This window comes from Ipomoea triloba, chromosome 1 (genome assembly GCF_003576645.1).
Source record: "Ipomoea triloba cultivar NCNSP0323 chromosome 1, ASM357664v1".
Taxonomy (NCBI): Eukaryota; Viridiplantae; Streptophyta; class Magnoliopsida; order Solanales; family Convolvulaceae; genus Ipomoea; species Ipomoea triloba.
Genome location: NC_044916.1, coordinates 5951688 through 5969472, shown reverse-complemented (window position 1 = coordinate 5969472; position 17785 = coordinate 5951688). Strand labels below are relative to the sequence as shown.

Genomic DNA, 17785 nt, shown 5'->3' with positions numbered 1-17785 from the left:
TTAAGAATATATATGGAGTATTTATGTCATATGCTCAACATGAATTAAGCAATTTGCTGTCAATGATCCTCTACCTATTACATATATATTGAAAATTATAATTTTGTTCATTTTAGTGATTTTATATTTTATTTTTTTACAAATATATACAATTTTTATTTGTTGGTATGACAATATCTTGCCACTAAAAATATATTGTTATAATTATAACAATATATTACAATGCAGTATATGTTCATAACTACTTTCTCAACATATTGGAGGCACAGTCAACCTATTAGCGGCACGAACCCACCACCTCCTGTATAAAGGAAAGGGTTTGATGCCACTGGACCACAAGGTCCTTGGGGTAATACCATCCTTTACTTCTTTTTAATTGCCAATAGAGAGTGAGAAACCAAACATTAGCATCATATATCCACTTTTTGTCTTTTAGGTATTATCTATCTTAATAACTTATATTATAAAAAAATTTCTAATTTTCCCCCCTCTTCCTCCTCACATATAGAACAATAAACAAATACTCCGCAGTTAATAGCTAAATACATTTTTTTAGTTATCAATAATTTATATAATTATTACACATTCATGAATTAAAAGATCATAATCATAGAATTTATTATCTCGAAATAAAATAAATCAAGGAATTCACTTCATATTCAAAAAAGAAATACATATATTAAACAATCGATTATTTAACAAGGATAATGCAACATATAACTCAACTAAGTTAAAGTCCTCTAACCTCAGTTAGCATTCCAAATAGGAGGTTATATGTTCAAAGTTCAAATTCCGATGGTAAGAACTTATATTCATAATACTGAAAATGTTTGAGAAAGTATAGAAAACCTCTAATTTTTTCAAAAAAAAAATAAATATTACCTCTAATTTCTTATCTTGTACTCATTCAAAATATTATTGAGATAAAATTACATTATATAAGATTTTGATAGAAATAACATTACTAGATATTCATTAAGAAACAGTAATGGAAGTGATGGGACCAGAAAGATATTTTCACCACCAAGATATTATCCAATAAAATCTCATAAAAGTGCCAAAAAATTCATTGATGTTTTTTTTTAATTTTTTGCAGGAAGATGAAAATTTGAAACCATAGGCCATAGCCATAAACCTTCAAAATCTTTCGATCTCCATTTCTATCCCTAAAACCCCAAGAATGTTGCAGATACAGCACTGTTCATTCTCCATCTTCCCCCTTCTTCACCCCCATAAACCCTCATTTGCTCCATCCAATCTCTCCTTCTATAAATCCGTGAAGACTCTCCGTCCAGTAAGGGCCCAGAAACTCCGGCCGGCGCCGCCGGAACCATGGCTGGCCCAGGTTGAAGACGAGCCCACCACCGCTACTGCGGATTCACTGCCTCCGGAGGAAGGGCCCATCGAGCTCCCGTCTTCAGCTCCCGCCATTTTCGGCTCCTCGGACGACCCTACCCCTATCCAAACCGCCACTAGTGTCCTCCTCACCGGAGCCATCTCCGTCTTCCTCTTCCGGGCTCTCCGCCGCCGCGCGAAACGTGCCAAAGAATTGGTAATGCCAGCATTTTTCTCCTTGGAGTTTGTGAACTTCTGAACTTTGATTTCAATGCTTTTTGCTTCTGAACTTTGATTTCAAATATACTGGCAGGGCGTTTGGTTGCAATGAAGGAATTAGCCAATTAGGGGGAAAAATTGACAAATTGCAATTTCACGTGGAAGAATAGTGTGCAGGAATTTAAGTTCACCCAGAATAGAATTACTAGAAATTTCAATTTCTATATTTGGTATGAAAAATAGTACTCCTTATAAATGAAACATCTATACTTCTTATAGCATATACAAATAAAATATCAATTTTGAGAAGTAGTGTTCATTTTTTTTCTTCTAAAAAATAGCGGAATTGAAAATACCAGGGAGACATAAGATTCTAATTCGGTGAAAATAAAGGAATTGCAATTCCCCGACCACACAAAGGAATTTTCTTAGCTTTGGAATTATGTAGGAGTAAAATTCTAATTCCTTCCAACCAAACTGGCCGTGAGGAATGGACTTATTTATCTCCTAAATTTCATTCAATTTGAATAAATTTCCAAGATTCATTTTTCACAACAATTGTATTGGAGATTTGAAGTTATGTATTTTCATTTTGTATGCTCTTGCATTGTTGTTACCTTGTATAGCTTTAGTCTGCTGAATGAGCAAATAACTTCATATAACTATTTGCAAAGAGTTTATTCTTATGTGTTGAGCATATCATGGTGGGATTAGCGGTTTAGGTCATCTGGAGAGAAGAAAACACTAAAAGAGGAGGCAATTGAGAGCTTGAAAACAATAACGCCGACACCTATTGATGCCAAGGCTCCACCTTCACCTGTTCAGGCACTCTTGGGTGGTTTGGCAGCTGGTGTTATTGCGATAATCCTATACAAATTCACTACAACTATTGAGGCCACTCTGAATCGCCAAGCTATCTCGGATAATTTCTCGGTGTGTCTCTCATTTGCTTCCCAGATTTGTTTGCGTTGCATTTATTCTAATATTCACATTGTAATGCTGAAAGCTGCAACTAATGAATATGGACTTTTGAACTGATCAATTCAGATAACGAATTGAATGTGGAGTTGAAAAATACTTAAATTTCTATATGAATGAGGTGATTGCCTTATCTATAACCTAATATTTTGCATCCTAAAATGGTGTGCTAATTTGACGCAAAATCTACCATGTGCCTCCTTGCTATGGCTTTTCACTTTGGATTTAATGTTCACATTGAAGAAGATTTGAACTATGTACTAAATATTCATATTTGGAAATTTTCACATTGTATTTTAGAGGGTGGACTAGCAACATCAACCCTATTGGCTATTGTACTGTAGATAAATTGCTACTTAGAAGTACACGAGTAGTTCCTGACGTTATATTCAGATGTATAAATACGTTTGTCTCTTCAAACTCATTCCGAGAAAGAGATGTGTTTCTGGAATAGTTTTTCTGTTAAAAGTTGTGATTTCATTTTTCTTTCACTGCCCTTTTCAACTCATTCATTTTCTTTGATCATTTTCAGGTTCGTCAGATAACAATAACAATAAGGTAATTTGCTCTGCTTCCTTGTGTCAATTCACTTACCCATAGTCACAATATGTTGTAAACTAATAAACTGCCATTTTGTATTTGCAGAACAATTGTTAATGGCTTGTGCTACCTTGCAACATTCATTTTTGGCCTCAACTCTCTAGGCTTAGTCCTATACTCTGGCCAGCTTGCCTTAAACTCATTTTCTGAAGACTCTACAAGTCAAGAAACAAAAAATGAAAGAGAAACACCACCGGGTTCAGATCCTGTAGATAGCAGTGAGGGTAACAATAGTAAAGATGATATAACTTCAGATAGTACAAAATAACTGAAGGTATAGAAGGGAAAAAAAAAAAAAAAAAAGATATAGATTTAGTTCCTCATTTTGTATGATATGTACAAATTCAATTAAGACATGCAATTTTTGGTAATGCATCCATTCTTCGTAATATTATCAATTTACAATCATTTAAAATGAAAATACATTTCATGGTTGCCACCTGGATGACCTAATGAAATTGCAGCTGGAATTACAAGTACTAAATGCAAAGCTACAGATCCGCTCAAATGCTTTTATTGTTTTCTACTGAATAGGAATGTTAAAAAATAGTAAATCTCACATATGCTGGTTGAAGTGATACTTGTTTTCATTTTATGCCTGCAAATACTATCTCTGTTACTCTTTGCAGGAAGTGGTCACTGCCGGACACTGGATGTCCTGCTTTAGTTCTCATACCGTCTTCCTTGGTCTCCATTATTCTGAGCAACAGTGATTACTTCTTGATACGTTTTTACTTGCTCACCTATTTTCTTGAAGGAATCTTGTTTGGGAAGGGGACAATATTCGTGCAATTCACATGAATTTTTGTCAAGGTTGTACAATAGTGTCACCATAGCCATTGATGCGCACAACATTGGGATTGGACCAAAGATCCACATCAGCAAATTGGTGGCGAAATACAGTGCCCGTGTTCCAGCCGAAAAGAAATTGCCTCCTCTTATCACCGCCCTCACAATGTATTTCACCGGTAAGTCACTTTTTGGTGTGGTGATTAAGAAACTTGCATGAACATAGTATCTCGCAGCTTGCACAAAAGCGCCAAAAGCGACTAGGAAGCAGGAAAGCAGAGCTATGTATTTGATGGAAACAATAGTAGAGCTCGTGTTACCATAGATTACACTGCTGGTAAGTATGTTCTTGAAAGAGCTTCCAAACCAAGCTCCAATTAAGGAGCAGAGAGCTAAGGACATGGAACACATGGTAGTTGATACTGATAAATTGGAATTGATCACATTTACAGCTACAGTTCTGTCTTTACCTTCAACCTGCAAAGGTTTAGCCAAAACTTGTGATTATCTCTATACAAAACAATATTTTTTTTGAAACAAACGCTGAATAACGAATCTATTGTTCAATTTCTTACCAGCATCATTCTCTCTACCCATGCTTTCTTGTTATGATTTTCATATCCTATGACCGTTTCCCCTGGACATCTCAGGTATCTATAAAGGAGGTAGAGATGATACCCGAACATGATCAGCAAACCAGCCGGGACCAGAAGAATATCCAGATGCTCCTCCTTCCAGGTTAGATGCATTCTTCTGGTCTTGCTCTTAACCTTTCTTTCTCCTTGTGGCTTCTTGTGTAAATCACAGACAACCTATCTAAGAGTAGTAGTTGTGCCTAATCTATCTTACCTTGTCTAACTACACCTATCATATCTCAGACTTCCATATTTGATTAAATGCAGTGGCCCAGGATTGAAAATTTAGCCAATGACTTTCTCTAAGGTGCTGAGTCTATGCATAGAAAGTTATTGACTTTGGCAGAACATTTTGCTTTTAAATTATCATGCATTCCCACTGTCAAGGTTGGCATATTCCTGTCAGCCTTCTTGGGTCCTTCTGTTTATCTATTTTTTAAGAAAAGCATATGATTTATGTGGGGCAATCATGTTATGGCTGCTTTTAGTTCAAATAATGTGAATCAAATACTTGGTAATGTAATAGCTTTAAATTTTAAATACAAAGAGTTTATTTGTTTGGTAGTAAATAGGAATTAGAATAAAAATAATTAATAAATTAATTAAAATATAAATATATAAGAATATATAATACATGTATATACACATACGTATTACTACAGTCCCCACTTCTATTTTTGTATGTTTGGACTTGAAAGTTTTTTTTTTTTTTTAATAATTCCTACAATTATGCACTAAATATAATGTTAAGTACGCAAGTGGTACATGTGGATGCGCTAGATTATTGGAGTTGTTAATCACCAAGTGGTATGCAGCAATCCATCAAGCAAATGAGTAATCAATCATTATTTAAAATGAATTGAAGTATTTATCCCTTTTTAATGCAATTGGACCCCCAACTCCAGCGTTGTTAGGTGTGTGTGTATATATTAACTCTAAATACAAATGGATCGATCAAATCGATCAAATCGATCATCACTTTTTACTGGGAAGATTGTTATCACCTGAATTCTTTTAAAACACTTGTGCACCTGAAAAAGAAAATTTGTGCACTTCAAAGTTAAAAAATTTACTAAAATGTCACTATGTTTTTTATAAACTTGTAGACCATATCAAGAGTTGAGATTTCACACGTGTGCACGTGCACACACATGGCGGGTTCAATGGGATTTTGGATGGACCTTGTACATAAAATTTGAATTCAACATGACCAACCACTCGTTATCACCTAAAAACCCCAATCCATACGAGGTGGTTTGAAATTGACACCTTTAAACAATATTTAACACATGTATATGTATGCGTGTTAAATATTTCTTTAAAAGAGATTTACTTTTTCATTTGTTACTTAAAAGAAAAAGGAAAGCAAAAAAAAAAAAAAATGTCATCTTAGCATTAATACCATGTTTGTTTTGTTTTGTTTTGTTTTTTGTTTTTTATTCTTTGGTTGTTTGTGGTTGAGAGAGATATAGTATTAAAGCTTAGATTTTTCTTTAATTTTAGTGAATTGATTATTTATTATTAAAAAAAAAAAAAAGAAAAAAAGTTGGTGGTGTTACCCACACTAGCAATGCTTAGTGGGTCCGTTAAAAGCCGAAGACAACTTTTTTTTTCTTCAAAAAACTCAAGCATTGATCTTGCTCTAAGGAATAAAGAATAAAAAGTTAAAATGTTAAGTATTTCTTTTTATCTTGTGTTATGTACTAATTGAATGAGAAAAAAAAAATGTGTCGTCTCTTATTATTACATCAAGACACTAATAGTTAGCCATCACGTCAAGGAGCAAAGAATAACAAGTTGCGAAGTATTTTAAGCATTTAAGAAGCCTAGTTCCAAATAGGAAGTGTCAAGTTTGGTTTCAACTTTCTAATTAAAAGTTGCTAAAAAAAATTCTAATTAAATTGAACTGTTATTCTATTTCGCTTTACCACATTGGTCTTCTGATCTTCTCTGCTATTTTCAAGTTACCAAATGCTTAATAATAGAATGCTTGAAAACAATTTAATATTAAAATTTTATCTAATGAACGCTAGGCACAATAATAAAATTACTCTAGTTTTAAAAGTAACTATCACTATCATTGGGACACCAAATATAATGTTACATACAATTTACCTCTCTTTCATGATTTATGGGCTATTACTACTCAATGTACACCTTCAAGGAGTAGTTTATTCTAACTTGTACTTGTTAGAACATATAATATATAAACATAAATGTGCAATTCAATTATTAGTTTAAACATTTAGTTAAGATAAATAACATGCTTCAATTTGGTATTATAGACAATCACATACATGCTAAAGATTATCGGTTCAAACCTCTGCGTCACCTGATAATTGCTTGGAGCGAGTCAAAATAAGCATAAATGTGCAATTAGTCTTGTTAAAGTTCTTAGCTTTTTAATCCATCAACAACAACAAGAAATGAATAATGATAATTAAATACGGAGTAATAATGAAAGTCTTGGTCTTGTTAAAGTTCTTTAACTTTTTGTGCAAAATAAAATAATTCAACTTTTATGATGTCTCATTGTCTCCAAGTCTATTGATTTAATTTGTACTCGGTGAGACTTTATCAAATTTGGCAAAAAGTTATGTACTTACTCCCTCATTTTTACTCTCTGATTTAATAATTGATGATTAATTATCTTTATTTTATAGGTCCCAATGAAAATGTTATTATCAAAATTTCGTGAGAAGTAAAAGTTGAGAGTAGGAGTAGTATTTTCCTTTGGTTGTGTTCATTGTGTAGGTCGTGGTTTACACAACTGTGTGGATCATGGTCTAAAAGGAAGTCCTTTTGATGTTTTAAAAAATATTTGCTCCGCGCGCGTGTTGAATAATGAATATTCTAAAGTAAGATAATGTATTTTATGAGTTAGAATAATATACTTTATGTGTTAAAATAATGAAATTTCTGGGGTAAGATAATGTATTTTATGAATTAGAATAATGTACTTTATGTGTTAGAATAATGAAATTTTTGGAGTAAGATCATATATTTTATGAATTAGAATAATGTATTTTATGTGTTTGTAGACTGTGGTTCACACAGCTGTGTGGCCCGTGATTGATCAAATTTATTGTAGCTAAACATACATATAATTTTATCGTAATTTTTTTAAAAAGTAAAACATTTGTGCATTATGCCAATTATATTTCAACTTTAACAATAAAATGCCAAATATTTGTATATTTAAAAATTATATCTAATTATACTTAACAATTATATCTAAACTTTTAAAATTTGACAAATTAATATTAAATATTATATTTTGTAACAATTATACGAAGTAATTTCAAATCTAGGATATTTCTAACCTAACAATTAAGATTTCCCTAAGTTAGCAAACAAATTATTTTTAAAATTATAATACAACGTCATTATTTGTAAAAATATAATGTATCAAAACGTCTACATCATACAATTAAAAAATCACAATTAAACCTTCTAAAAAAATATTCTACATACATAAAAACATGTTCAAACATTATACTCACTGATTAATAACTAAATCACGTCACGCGAACTAAATTACTTTTTAAGATTTTGATACTATAATACTTTGTAATAAAATAAAATAAAATAATTAAGGCGGGTGGAGGTGCGTTGTCATGCACTCATGCATATCCATCTGAATAATTTTTTTTTGTTTGAAAATAGAATAATAATTGAATCACGTCAATGTATGAAGTCATCCCATATATTGGGGTATTGTACTCCGTATTACATAACGTACCGAAGATGTTTATTATCATTTTTTTAATACACTCCAACTTATTGTTTAACAATTATATCAATTTTGATTTGAGATATGATGAAATTCATACCTGCAACCTTTATTATGTTTAGGGAAAAGGGTCAAATAGGCCCTCGAACTTTAGCTGGAAAGTCAATTAGCCCCCTCAACTTTTTAAATATGCAATTACACCCTTCAACAATTAGTTTTGAGGCAATGAAGCCCAAAAATCAATTTATGACCTGCTATTACAGGTTAAAAAAAATTCCGGCGAAAAACTGACTGGCGACCGGCGAAACTTATTGGTTCCCCGGCGAACCAGTGGACTGGTTCACCTTCTCTGGCGAGAAGGGGAACCAGTGACTGGTTCGCCTTCTCGCTGGAGAAAGGCGACCCAGATTTGGGCCGCCTTTCTCCAGCGAGAAGGGGAACCAGTCGTTCCCCTTCTCGCCGGAGAAGGCGAGGGCGAACCAGTAGACTGTAATAGCAGGTCATAAATTGATTTTTGGGCTTCATTGCCTCAAAACTAATTGTTGAAGAGTGTAATTGCATCTTTAAAAAGTTGAGGGGGCTAATTGACTTTTCAGCTAAAGTTTGAGGGCCTATTTGACCCTTTTCCCTTATGTTTATTATCATTTTTACGCATTATTTCTAACAACCATTGCAAAACTTAAAAAGAGTAGTATTATGTAAAAACTTGTATGGATTTGACTTTGTTGTAGACACTAGTTTACAAATATTTGAGGGTCTGTAGGTCAGTTGAAACGTATCTTATTATTTACCTACTTTATTTGCTTCTAAGGTAAGAATGATGAGAGACCTTTAAATTTATAGTTCAAACTTATAAAAATAGTATTTAATGGGGTTAACGATTAAGCTATTCGGATTTATATAATTTTAAAAAAAAATCTCAATTTTAAACCACTGAAATAATAATGAGTTAACAATAATTTAAATATTTTAACACTTGGTTCAAGCAATTCGTGAGTTTAATTAAATTTTATTACAGTATCAATTTTATATATTTGATATGTAATTTAAATTTATAAATATAAATTTATTGTTTGTTTTATATTTATATGTTTATAAAATATTGTTTAAAACTTGTAAAATATTGTTTATAGCAATTCGTGAGTTTATTTAGACTGAGCTTCAGAATCAAACTAGGCTTTGAGCTTTGAGCTTTGTAGTTTATCGTGTTTGAACTCAAGTTCAGTTCAATACTTCAATTAGTAGTTTCTCACTCTCTGATACCGTACCCAGGCCATTTCCTTTTAAAAAATTTTGCTTTACAATGCAATGCATTTCGTAAGACGTCACCATGATCCATCCAATATTGTACGGATTATTTCTTTTTTTGTCCATAACAAATGCATTATATATTTATGAGTTCAAAAAGTATTATATTTATGAAAATAAACAATTTTTTTGAACATCACAATATAGTAAAGAGGACAATTTTTTATGGATAGAGAGAATATAGAGTACTTTGCAAGAAAAACATAGGACGTCAGAAGATATCAAGGATTTAATTTCATACTTGTACCTGATATGCAAGTTAAAAGCATTGGAAGAATTAACTGATTTTTACAAGTTAAAAACATTATACGAGTGTCCTAGCCTTAAAACGAAATGGTTAATGTTGGAAGAATGGTCTAATTTTTACAGGTTTATATAAATCCTAATCTGAAAGCATAGAACATACAGCTACCCTTGCTGCACATTAGCAGAACCACCACCCGTATCGAGCATACCAGTCATATCTGCCACTGCATCTGAATCTTCATCCATAGCATCGCAAGTTTCCATCAGAACATCACTTTGAATTGGTATCTCTGAAATTCCCACATTTTCCGAGCTGACATTCTCTGCATCTTTTGTTGATACATCTTTGTATTCATTTGCAACAGAAACATCTGTGTGACTGTCAGGAGCGACAGCTGGTGCAGCCTGTTCATAGGCCTTTAGCTGCTTGTCTGTGGCCTCAGTTGGGTTTGATGTGGCGGCAGAATTACTAGCAGGAGCCACTGTTGCAGCAACATTTGCAAGCTCCTCTGGGTTAAATTGCTCGTCTGTTGGCTCAACTGGATTTGGTGTGGTGACAGGACTTATAGCAGGAGCAACTGTTGCAGCAACATTCTGATGCTCCTCTGGATTAAGTTGCTTATCGGTTGGCTCAACTGGATTTGGTGTGGTGACAGAACTTATAGCAGGAGCCACTGTTGCAGCAACATTAGCATGCTCCTCTGGATTAAGTTGCCCGTCTGTTGGCTCAACTGGTTTTGGTGTGGTGACAGAACTTATAGCAGGAGCCACTGTTGCAGCAACATTAGCATGCTCCTCTGGATTAAGTTGCCCATCTGTTGGCTCAACTGGTTTTTGTGTGGTAACAGAACTTAGAGCAGGAGCCACTGTTGCAGCAACATTAGCATGCTCCTCTGGATTAAGTTGCCCGTCAGTTGGCTCAACTGGATTTGGTGTGGTGACAGGACTTATAGCGGGGGTTACAGGAGCCACAGCAGCAACATTTGCATTCTCCTCTGGGTTAAGCTGCTCATCTGTTGACTCAACTGGATTTGGTGTGGGGACAGAACTTATAGCAGCAGACATGGGAGCAACAGTTGCATGCTCCTCTTCCTCAGTATTTTGCACTGTTGGATTTGGCATTGATTCAGCTGGAGGCATTGATGTCGGTTCAGCTGGGGGCGTTACTTTTGATTCAGCTGAAGACTCTGGCATTGATTCAGCTGGAAGCTTTTGCACCGACTCAGTCAGAAGTTTTTGTGATTCAACCGGAGCATTGGCCTCTAAGGTATTGCCAGGTTGAGCATCATTACTAGCTTGTTGTTGCTGCATAGGAGGCAGATTTGATCCAGCATTCACGTGGTCCACAGCCTTAGGCAGGTTTAATGTAGAGGCAGATCCATCAATATGAGCTGAAGAAGTCATAGTGGTAGCATGCACATGCTCATCCGTCTTTATCTTTTTAGCTAATGGTTCAACTGGCTTCCCTGATGATATAGCTGGAGGTTTCTGTGCTGTTTCGGAAAAAGCATAGACCCTCAATGTGTTGGCTGTTTGAGGATCAGTACCAGCTTTTTGCTGCTTCGTTGTTGCAGATTCAGCATTTAATTGCTCTAACCTATAATCAGTTTCAGGCCGACGGCAAATCTTCCTCAGAGGAACAATCTCCTAGGGAGAATGATGGCCAATTTGTATCAGCTAAAATGGATGGCATCATAATAATTCAAAAACAATGGACATTTTGGAATATTAAGTTATTGTGTTAGTTAAATATGACATGGCAATCGAAATTTGACAATTACATACAAGACTGGGAAGTTTAGAAACAAAAGCATTTATCAAAGACAAGCCATGGATTGGTCCATTAGCAGAGTACTAAAAAGAAATACCTCAGATTGATCATGATCATAGCGGACCAAAAAGCGACAGCGGCAACCTCTTACATCATGCCTGCGCCTTTGAGCATCAAGTACATGTGCATCAAAGTAAAGAGCCTGCTCCTTGCCTTCCTGAAAATTTTACAAGAGCCTTAACAGGTTGATATCATAAATTTAATAAAGTAGCAGCAGATTCCTAACTGGTGGTAATTTTACTAGAAGCATGTAAAAACAGTGCACCTGAAAGCAGAGGATTAGATCTCCTGGTAGAACTGCTACGCATTCTGATGATTCACAGGGAAGAGACCTCTGCCTAACATTTCTACGAACATTAACCCATTCATCCTCTTCTGCTCCAAAACCAGCAAATCGAACCAGAACTTCCTGAATTGGCCAAGCAATATTAACCATATCAAGGGGCAGAAAAGGACAGGCTGACCAACAAATATATTGACTGAGTATTTATTTTCTTTTTGATAAGTAAACAATGTATATTGTTACATTAAACTAGAATGGCAGAATATCTAATGTCTACACACATGAGCAAGAATTAAATGTGGTGCAGCTGAATGACTAATTGCAGTATACTCTATCAATCACAAGAGGCATCTGATAAAGTTGCAAAGGTCAGAAAATCATGCAGTGTCTAGAACAGAAAACACTCATCCTATCTTGGTAAATTATAGGAAATTGTAGCATCTGCAATGCAAAGAGAAATAATTAAGACATGTAAGATATGCTAATTACCGGATCACCAGTTTCCATGGATCTATGCGACAGAAAAGCTGCCACATCATACCTAGAAAGTAATGACATTGCATCAGTAAATAAGAACCATAGTAGAAAAACCACCAGGTCACATACAAAACTAAAATAAAAATCTAAGATTTAATTATTTAAATTACTCACCATGCACCATCCCTAGCAGATTTTGCTTCAAACTCCATTTGGGAGCTATCTGAACCATTCCTACCTGCACTTACTGGTGATAAAACGCAAACTTTTGTAAAGAGTTGAAAGAATTAACTATACAAGATAAAATAAGAGGAAGGCAAATATAATAATGTAAAATAAGCATTACAATCATTAAAAATAATCATGTAATATGTCATTGATGTCAATTGCACTCTAATAATATTTAAAACAAAGTTTGCTAAAAAAATTCTACCTGAAGGGGCAGCAATGGGTTGAGGTCCTTGAGGAGCTTGGATCATTGGTCTCACTGTGACTTAATTACATATAGAATACAATAAGACACAGTAACGGAATGACATGGTTAATGATTAAATGAAGGAGATACAAATTTGCACTCACCTGAAGGAGGAGGAGGACCAGGTTGGGGGACTTGGGGAACTGTCCTTACAATAGTTGGTTCACTTTGATGTGTGACCGGAGCAGGCACTTTACTGGGAGTTTTAGCTGCTTTTGCTCGGAGAGCATATCGCCTATTCTGGAACCAATTCCATACCTGGAATAACAATATGAAAGATTAGGGAAAAGAAATACTACTTAAGGATAAATCATTTGTAACGACAGTCTCTTACTTGTTTCATCTGAACCACGACCTTTCCAGATCTCTCGGCTGAAGCACTAAAATCAAAGGCAGTTAAATTACAGTCCAACCTTGACATCTTACGGGTTAAATAGCAAATTACCAAATAAGTAATAGGTAAGTACAATAGTACATACCTAAACTTCTCAGCAAGAGACACAAGAACCTCACGAGCAGGCACTTGAGTATTGTGTGCTTGCAAAATAGCCTCCATCTCAGCAACCTTCAACATTATAGACCAAAAAAAATGACTATCCAAGAACTCATTATCGTACACATAAAACTAAATTCTGGCTCCATCTCAATAAAACCCAGCCCAATCCTATATCCCATAACAAATAAGAAAAAAGAAATAGAATTTATCCCAAATTCTACAAATTAGCTTATATCTATTAACTCAAACTTCTATCTTTTTGTTCTAAAGTAAACATGGGGTAACAGGGAGCACTACAAGTTAAAACTAAAGAATTTACTGGTGAAGTATAATGGACCAGCTACTAATTGATATTGAATAATCGAAACAGGGTTGGATTTAGCGTTTCCATTTCCACAGGAAGAAATTGGGTATCCAGTTGGTGCTTTGGCTCACACATACTGACAATTTCATTGGCCTGAAAAGATCAGTATATTGGCTTCGGTGGAAATTTAGCTCCCATCAAGTTACACCATTTAACTTGCGTAACAGTATTCTCTTTTTGCTTTTATTCCTGAACTGGTGAAGCTTTTCATAAGGTGTCTAGAGAAGTTAAAACCACTTTTTGCACAGCCATGGGAGCTACAACAACTTCTATAAGATCAGCATTCAAATTGAAGAGAAAATTATAATATAAAAAGTCTGTTTTCTGCACTTTTCAATCCTACCTCCTCCCTTTTTCCCTGCTGCTTTAATTAGTTCTATTTTCAGCCGATTAAAAGAAAATAAAAAGCTTATGTAGCTTATTTCACAGAATCAATTAAAAATTAGAATGCCACAAGTACCAATGTGCCTTAAACTGAATTACAGGAAAAGGAAACTACAAAATAAAAATCAATCACCAAATTGCATTGGCAAAAGCGCGAAAATCAGTCATAAGCGAGCATAAACTAATCCAGAAAGACACATACATACAAGATATAAGCAGACAAGAGGGAAAGATTAACCTCAGTAGGGTTGAAGCGGAACGAAGGACCTCCGTTGCTCGGCGGTCTACCCATCGGCTCCGGCCTAGAGAGAGAGAGAAAGCGCGCGCTAGAGAGAGAGAGAAGTGCAGAAATTTGAGACAGTAAGCGAAGGTGGGAAGCGGTTTTGTTGGATCAGACTTCAAATTTTCGTTTCTCGACTGCTGATGTCGTTCGTAGAAGAGATTACGGGGCACGGGGCACGCTAGCCTTTTCCTTCTTTTCTAGCTTTTAATTTCATCGGGATCCCTGAAATTCTTCAGAATAACACATTAGTCTCTTTTTATTTCAAATATTATGCCACAACTTCATTGCTTCTTTCGTGACACGCCACATTTATTTTTAATATTACAATTATATCCTTATTCATCTATATTCCTTCAGGACCTTCACTTGCACTTACATACACTTGAAACATTATAGTTAGTCCTGTCAAAGCGGAGGATACGTAGAACTAACCCCGCGCTGCCTCATCTAGCAAGCTAGGGTTGGTAAGCTCGTCAAAACAATAAAAGTTTAACTTTAATTAAAATGCGAATGAGCTTCCTAGTAAAAAATATGGTTAAATTTTAATGCATTATATAATAGAATATAAATTCTACAATTATAATTACAAAAATTATATACTATTATTTTTTAGTACTACAATCTAACCTATACATAGTATCTTCAAACAACATGATAAAACAAAATATTTTAATATAATTAACATTTTAATATTGAATATAGTTAATTCCCAAAATGGTTCTCTCACTATGATATTTTCTTAATTTAGTGTCTTGACTTTTAATTGCACACAAAGTGGTCCCCAAACTATTCAATTTTAAGCCAATTTGGACTCCGTTAACTTTCGCATGAACATTGTGTTAAACAAAAGGGCAAAAAGAATAATTTACTTTGAGACCTTTGACCAGCATGTTTCTTCCCCAAATTAACAAAACAAAATACATTATGCTGAATTTTACTTTCGATATTCATAACAGTCCAAGGGTCATGGAACAAAAACCCTAACGAAACGTTTAAATCCTGCTAATAAACAATAAAATTTTAGATAAATTTTTTTTTCGTATCAGTGGAAAAAGCTTACCGGCGCATATTGGAACTTCCGTTTGGGAGACATTTGAGGCTGGGCGGAGTCGCCGGAGGCCGCGGAGGGAAGAGGAATCCAACGACAGAGGAGAAGCGTGGGAGCAGCTGCGTTGTTAGCGTTGGTGGTCTGGATCTTCCGACGATATCTCAAATCTTCCGTCGGATCTTGTGTCTGGATCTTACATGCTACCTTTGAACCTAAAGCGAATCTGTAAAGCTTGCCCTTGAATGCATGAGTCCTAGCCATTGTTGATATATCAGAAAGTGTTAAACATATACTATAGTAATTTACCATTATAGTTTACTTGCGAGTCATTTCTATATCAATTCTAGATTTCTGCAGTTTTGGGTCAAAATTATAGTTTTCTATATCATTATAGTTTACTTGCTGCCTTTGGGTCAAAATTTGTATAGATTTTTGCAGTTTTGTAATTAAAACAAAGCAGTTTTATTAGATTAAAAAAAAACATTATGCCCAGGTTTCATTTTTGTCTTGCAGCAGTAAACCTAGAAAATGGTTAAATTTCTCAAGCCTAACAAGGTTGTTATTCTCCTTCAAGGCCACTACGCTGGCAAGAAGATGGTCATCGTGAAGTCGTTCGACGACGCACTCGCAACCACCCCTACGGGCACTGCCTGGTCGTTGGGATCACCAAGTATCTAAGCAAGGTGTGATCCGCAAGGACTCCGTCAAGAAGCAGGGGAAGAAACTTTTAAACTGGAGACCAACACTTGAATTACCCATTTTACTCCTCATTTTAACACCCATTTGACCCCAAATCTAACAGATGACCTTTTTGGCTTAAAATTGAATAGTTTGGGATTCACTTTGGGTGCAATTAAAAGGTGAGGCACTAAATAAAAAAAGACCATAGTCGGATGACCATTTTGGAAATTAACTCTATTGAATATTAATATTAGACATATATTTTTGAGTATCGTGTATATAAAATATTTGTGTGTGTGTATTATCAAATGTGAACTACCACTTAAGTGAAAATGTGATAATCAACATGAATACACAAAATCTACTCAATGATAGATTATGTGCATTCATACAGTAGCTCGCAGATTCTCACTTACCGTGCATTTCTTTGGTTCACATGGGAAGTCTTGTTCGCATTTGAATGGGACTATATATATATATATATATATATATATATATATATATATATATATATATATATATTTCTATTCAAATGTGGTCGCGCCCTTACGTGCGGCCGTGCGGTTTACACCATGAAATACACCACTCAACGTTATTGAGTGGTGCATTTCGTAACATTGAGTGGTGCATTTCTTAACATTGAGTGGTGTAAACCGCACGTAAGGACGCAGGCACACCTGAACATGACCCTATATATATATATATATATATATATATATATATATATATATATATATGTATGTATATGAGACGAGACGAGACGGATTAGGTGAGAATCACATGCCCATGATAGAAATAAGAATCAATTGCAGACGTCCACGTGTTCAAATTTTACGGATTAGAAATGCTATTTAAAAAAAAAAATACGGTAACATTTTCGCAAATAATTAAACTTTGAAGTGCAACTAAATTGTGTTAAAATGCAAGTAACAGTTCCATATAGTGTACACATGTGCAAATAAAATGTATTAAAAGTGCAACTAAAATGTATTAAAAGTGCAACAAATAATTTACATTGAACATCAATATTACGTTCACCTAATGTTATCATTACTTGCACCAAACGGTATCATAAAATACACCAATGTTAAAAAGGCAAATTACTTACTACTAAGTGAAATTGGTTGCACTTTTAAACAATTTTAGTTGCATACTTACACTTTTAACACATGTTATTTGCACTAAGATTTCATTTTGTTTACGAAAATGTCACTACGTTTTTTAAAAAAAGGTTACATCCGATCTGTTAAATTTGGACATGTGGACGCCTATATATATATATATATATATATATTTTGCATAAGTGGAAACTTATTGTATCAAAGAAAATGTCTTATTATACTCCGTATATATTTATAGTTTCTCTTCTTCTTTATTGTTTCTTCCATTTTGCAATTATATATTTCCACCAGAAAAAGATAATGTGAAATGGAAAGAGTTCCTTTTCATTTTTATTTTTTTCTAAAACAAGAAAAAACCAAAATTATTCGAAAAAAAAAAAAGAAAAAGCTAATACTACCAAAATATAGAACTGATTTTACCAAAACGCCCTCAACTGCCTTATCTATTAGGGGTACGTTTGGAAATTAAAGAAGCCTAGTGAGGCCATTAATGACAAAA

At 34.4% G+C, this 17785-nt stretch overlaps 3 protein-coding genes across 5 annotated transcripts; 1 reads left to right on the top strand and 2 right to left on the bottom strand.

The window, feature by feature from the left end:
• Positions 1–1074: 1074 nt before the first annotated feature.
• Positions 1075–3526, top strand: LOC116013085. Its single transcript, XM_031252761.1, has 4 exons — positions 1075–1552; positions 2269–2487; positions 3065–3090; positions 3178–3526. Exons 1-4 carry the CDS (start codon positions 1181–1183, stop codon positions 3398–3400), a joined length of 840 nt encoding a protein of 279 aa, XP_031108621.1. The 5' UTR covers positions 1075–1180; the 3' UTR covers positions 3401–3526.
• On the bottom strand, positions 3481–4859 carry LOC116013151. Its single transcript, XM_031252821.1, has 2 exons — positions 4497–4859; positions 3481–4398 (listed from the first exon to the last, which is right to left on the bottom strand). The coding sequence occupies exons 1-2, from the start codon at positions 4668–4670 to the stop codon at positions 3796–3798; spliced, it is 777 nt and encodes a 258-aa protein (XP_031108681.1). The 5' UTR covers positions 4671–4859; the 3' UTR covers positions 3481–3795.
• A 4949-nt stretch (positions 4860–9808) lies between these two features.
• On the bottom strand, positions 9809–15758 carry LOC116029681 (mucin-5AC-like). Of its 3 annotated transcripts, none has more exons than XM_031271732.1 (11): positions 15497–15758; positions 14392–14658; positions 13389–13474; positions 13244–13289; positions 13014–13167; positions 12868–12927; positions 12609–12681; positions 12447–12498; positions 11940–12083; positions 11712–11831; positions 9809–11487 (listed from the first exon to the last, which is right to left on the bottom strand). In XM_031271732.1, the coding sequence occupies exons 2-11, from the start codon at positions 14443–14445 to the stop codon at positions 10006–10008; spliced, it is 2271 nt and encodes a 756-aa protein (XP_031127592.1). In that variant the 5' UTR covers positions 14446–14658; positions 15497–15758; the 3' UTR covers positions 9809–10005. The 3 variants fall into 3 exon arrangements, with proteins under 3 accessions (XP_031127592.1, XP_031127588.1, XP_031127595.1); XM_031271728.1 differs by having other exon boundaries at positions 9809–11490; positions 15497–15757; XM_031271735.1 differs by having other exon boundaries at positions 9809–11490; positions 12868–12921; positions 15497–15757.
• Positions 15759–17785: the final 2027 nt, after the last annotated feature.

Coding starts and splice junctions, on each gene's coding strand:
- LOC116013085 (XM_031252761.1), top strand. CDS start 1,181: ATGTTGCAGATACAGCACTGTTCATTCTCCATCTTCCCCCTTCTTCAC. Junction 1,553..2,268: donor CGAAACGTGCCAAAGAATTG/GTAATGCCAGCA, acceptor TGGTGGGATTAG/CGGTTTAGGTCATCTGGAGA. Junction 2,488..3,064: donor CTATCTCGGATAATTTCTCG/GTGTGTCTCTCA, acceptor GATCATTTTCAG/GTTCGTCAGATAACAATAAC.
- LOC116013151 (XM_031252821.1), bottom strand. CDS start 4,670: ATGCATCTAACCTGGAAGGAGGAGCATCTGGATATTCTTCTGGTCCCG. Junction 4,399..4,496: donor GGGTAGAGAGAATGATGCTG/GTAAGAAATTGA, acceptor AAACCTTTGCAG/GTTGAAGGTAAAGACAGAAC.
- LOC116029681 (XM_031271728.1), bottom strand. CDS start 14,445: ATGGGTAGACCGCCGAGCAACGGAGGTCCTTCGTTCCGCTTCAACCCT. Junction 13,475..14,391: donor TCCGCTTCAACCCTACTGAG/GTTAATCTTTCC, acceptor ATAATGTTGAAG/GTTGCTGAGATGGAGGCTAT. Junction 12,084..12,446: donor CCATGGAAACTGGTGATCCG/GTAATTAGCATA, acceptor TGGCCAATTCAG/GAAGTTCTGGTTCGATTTGC.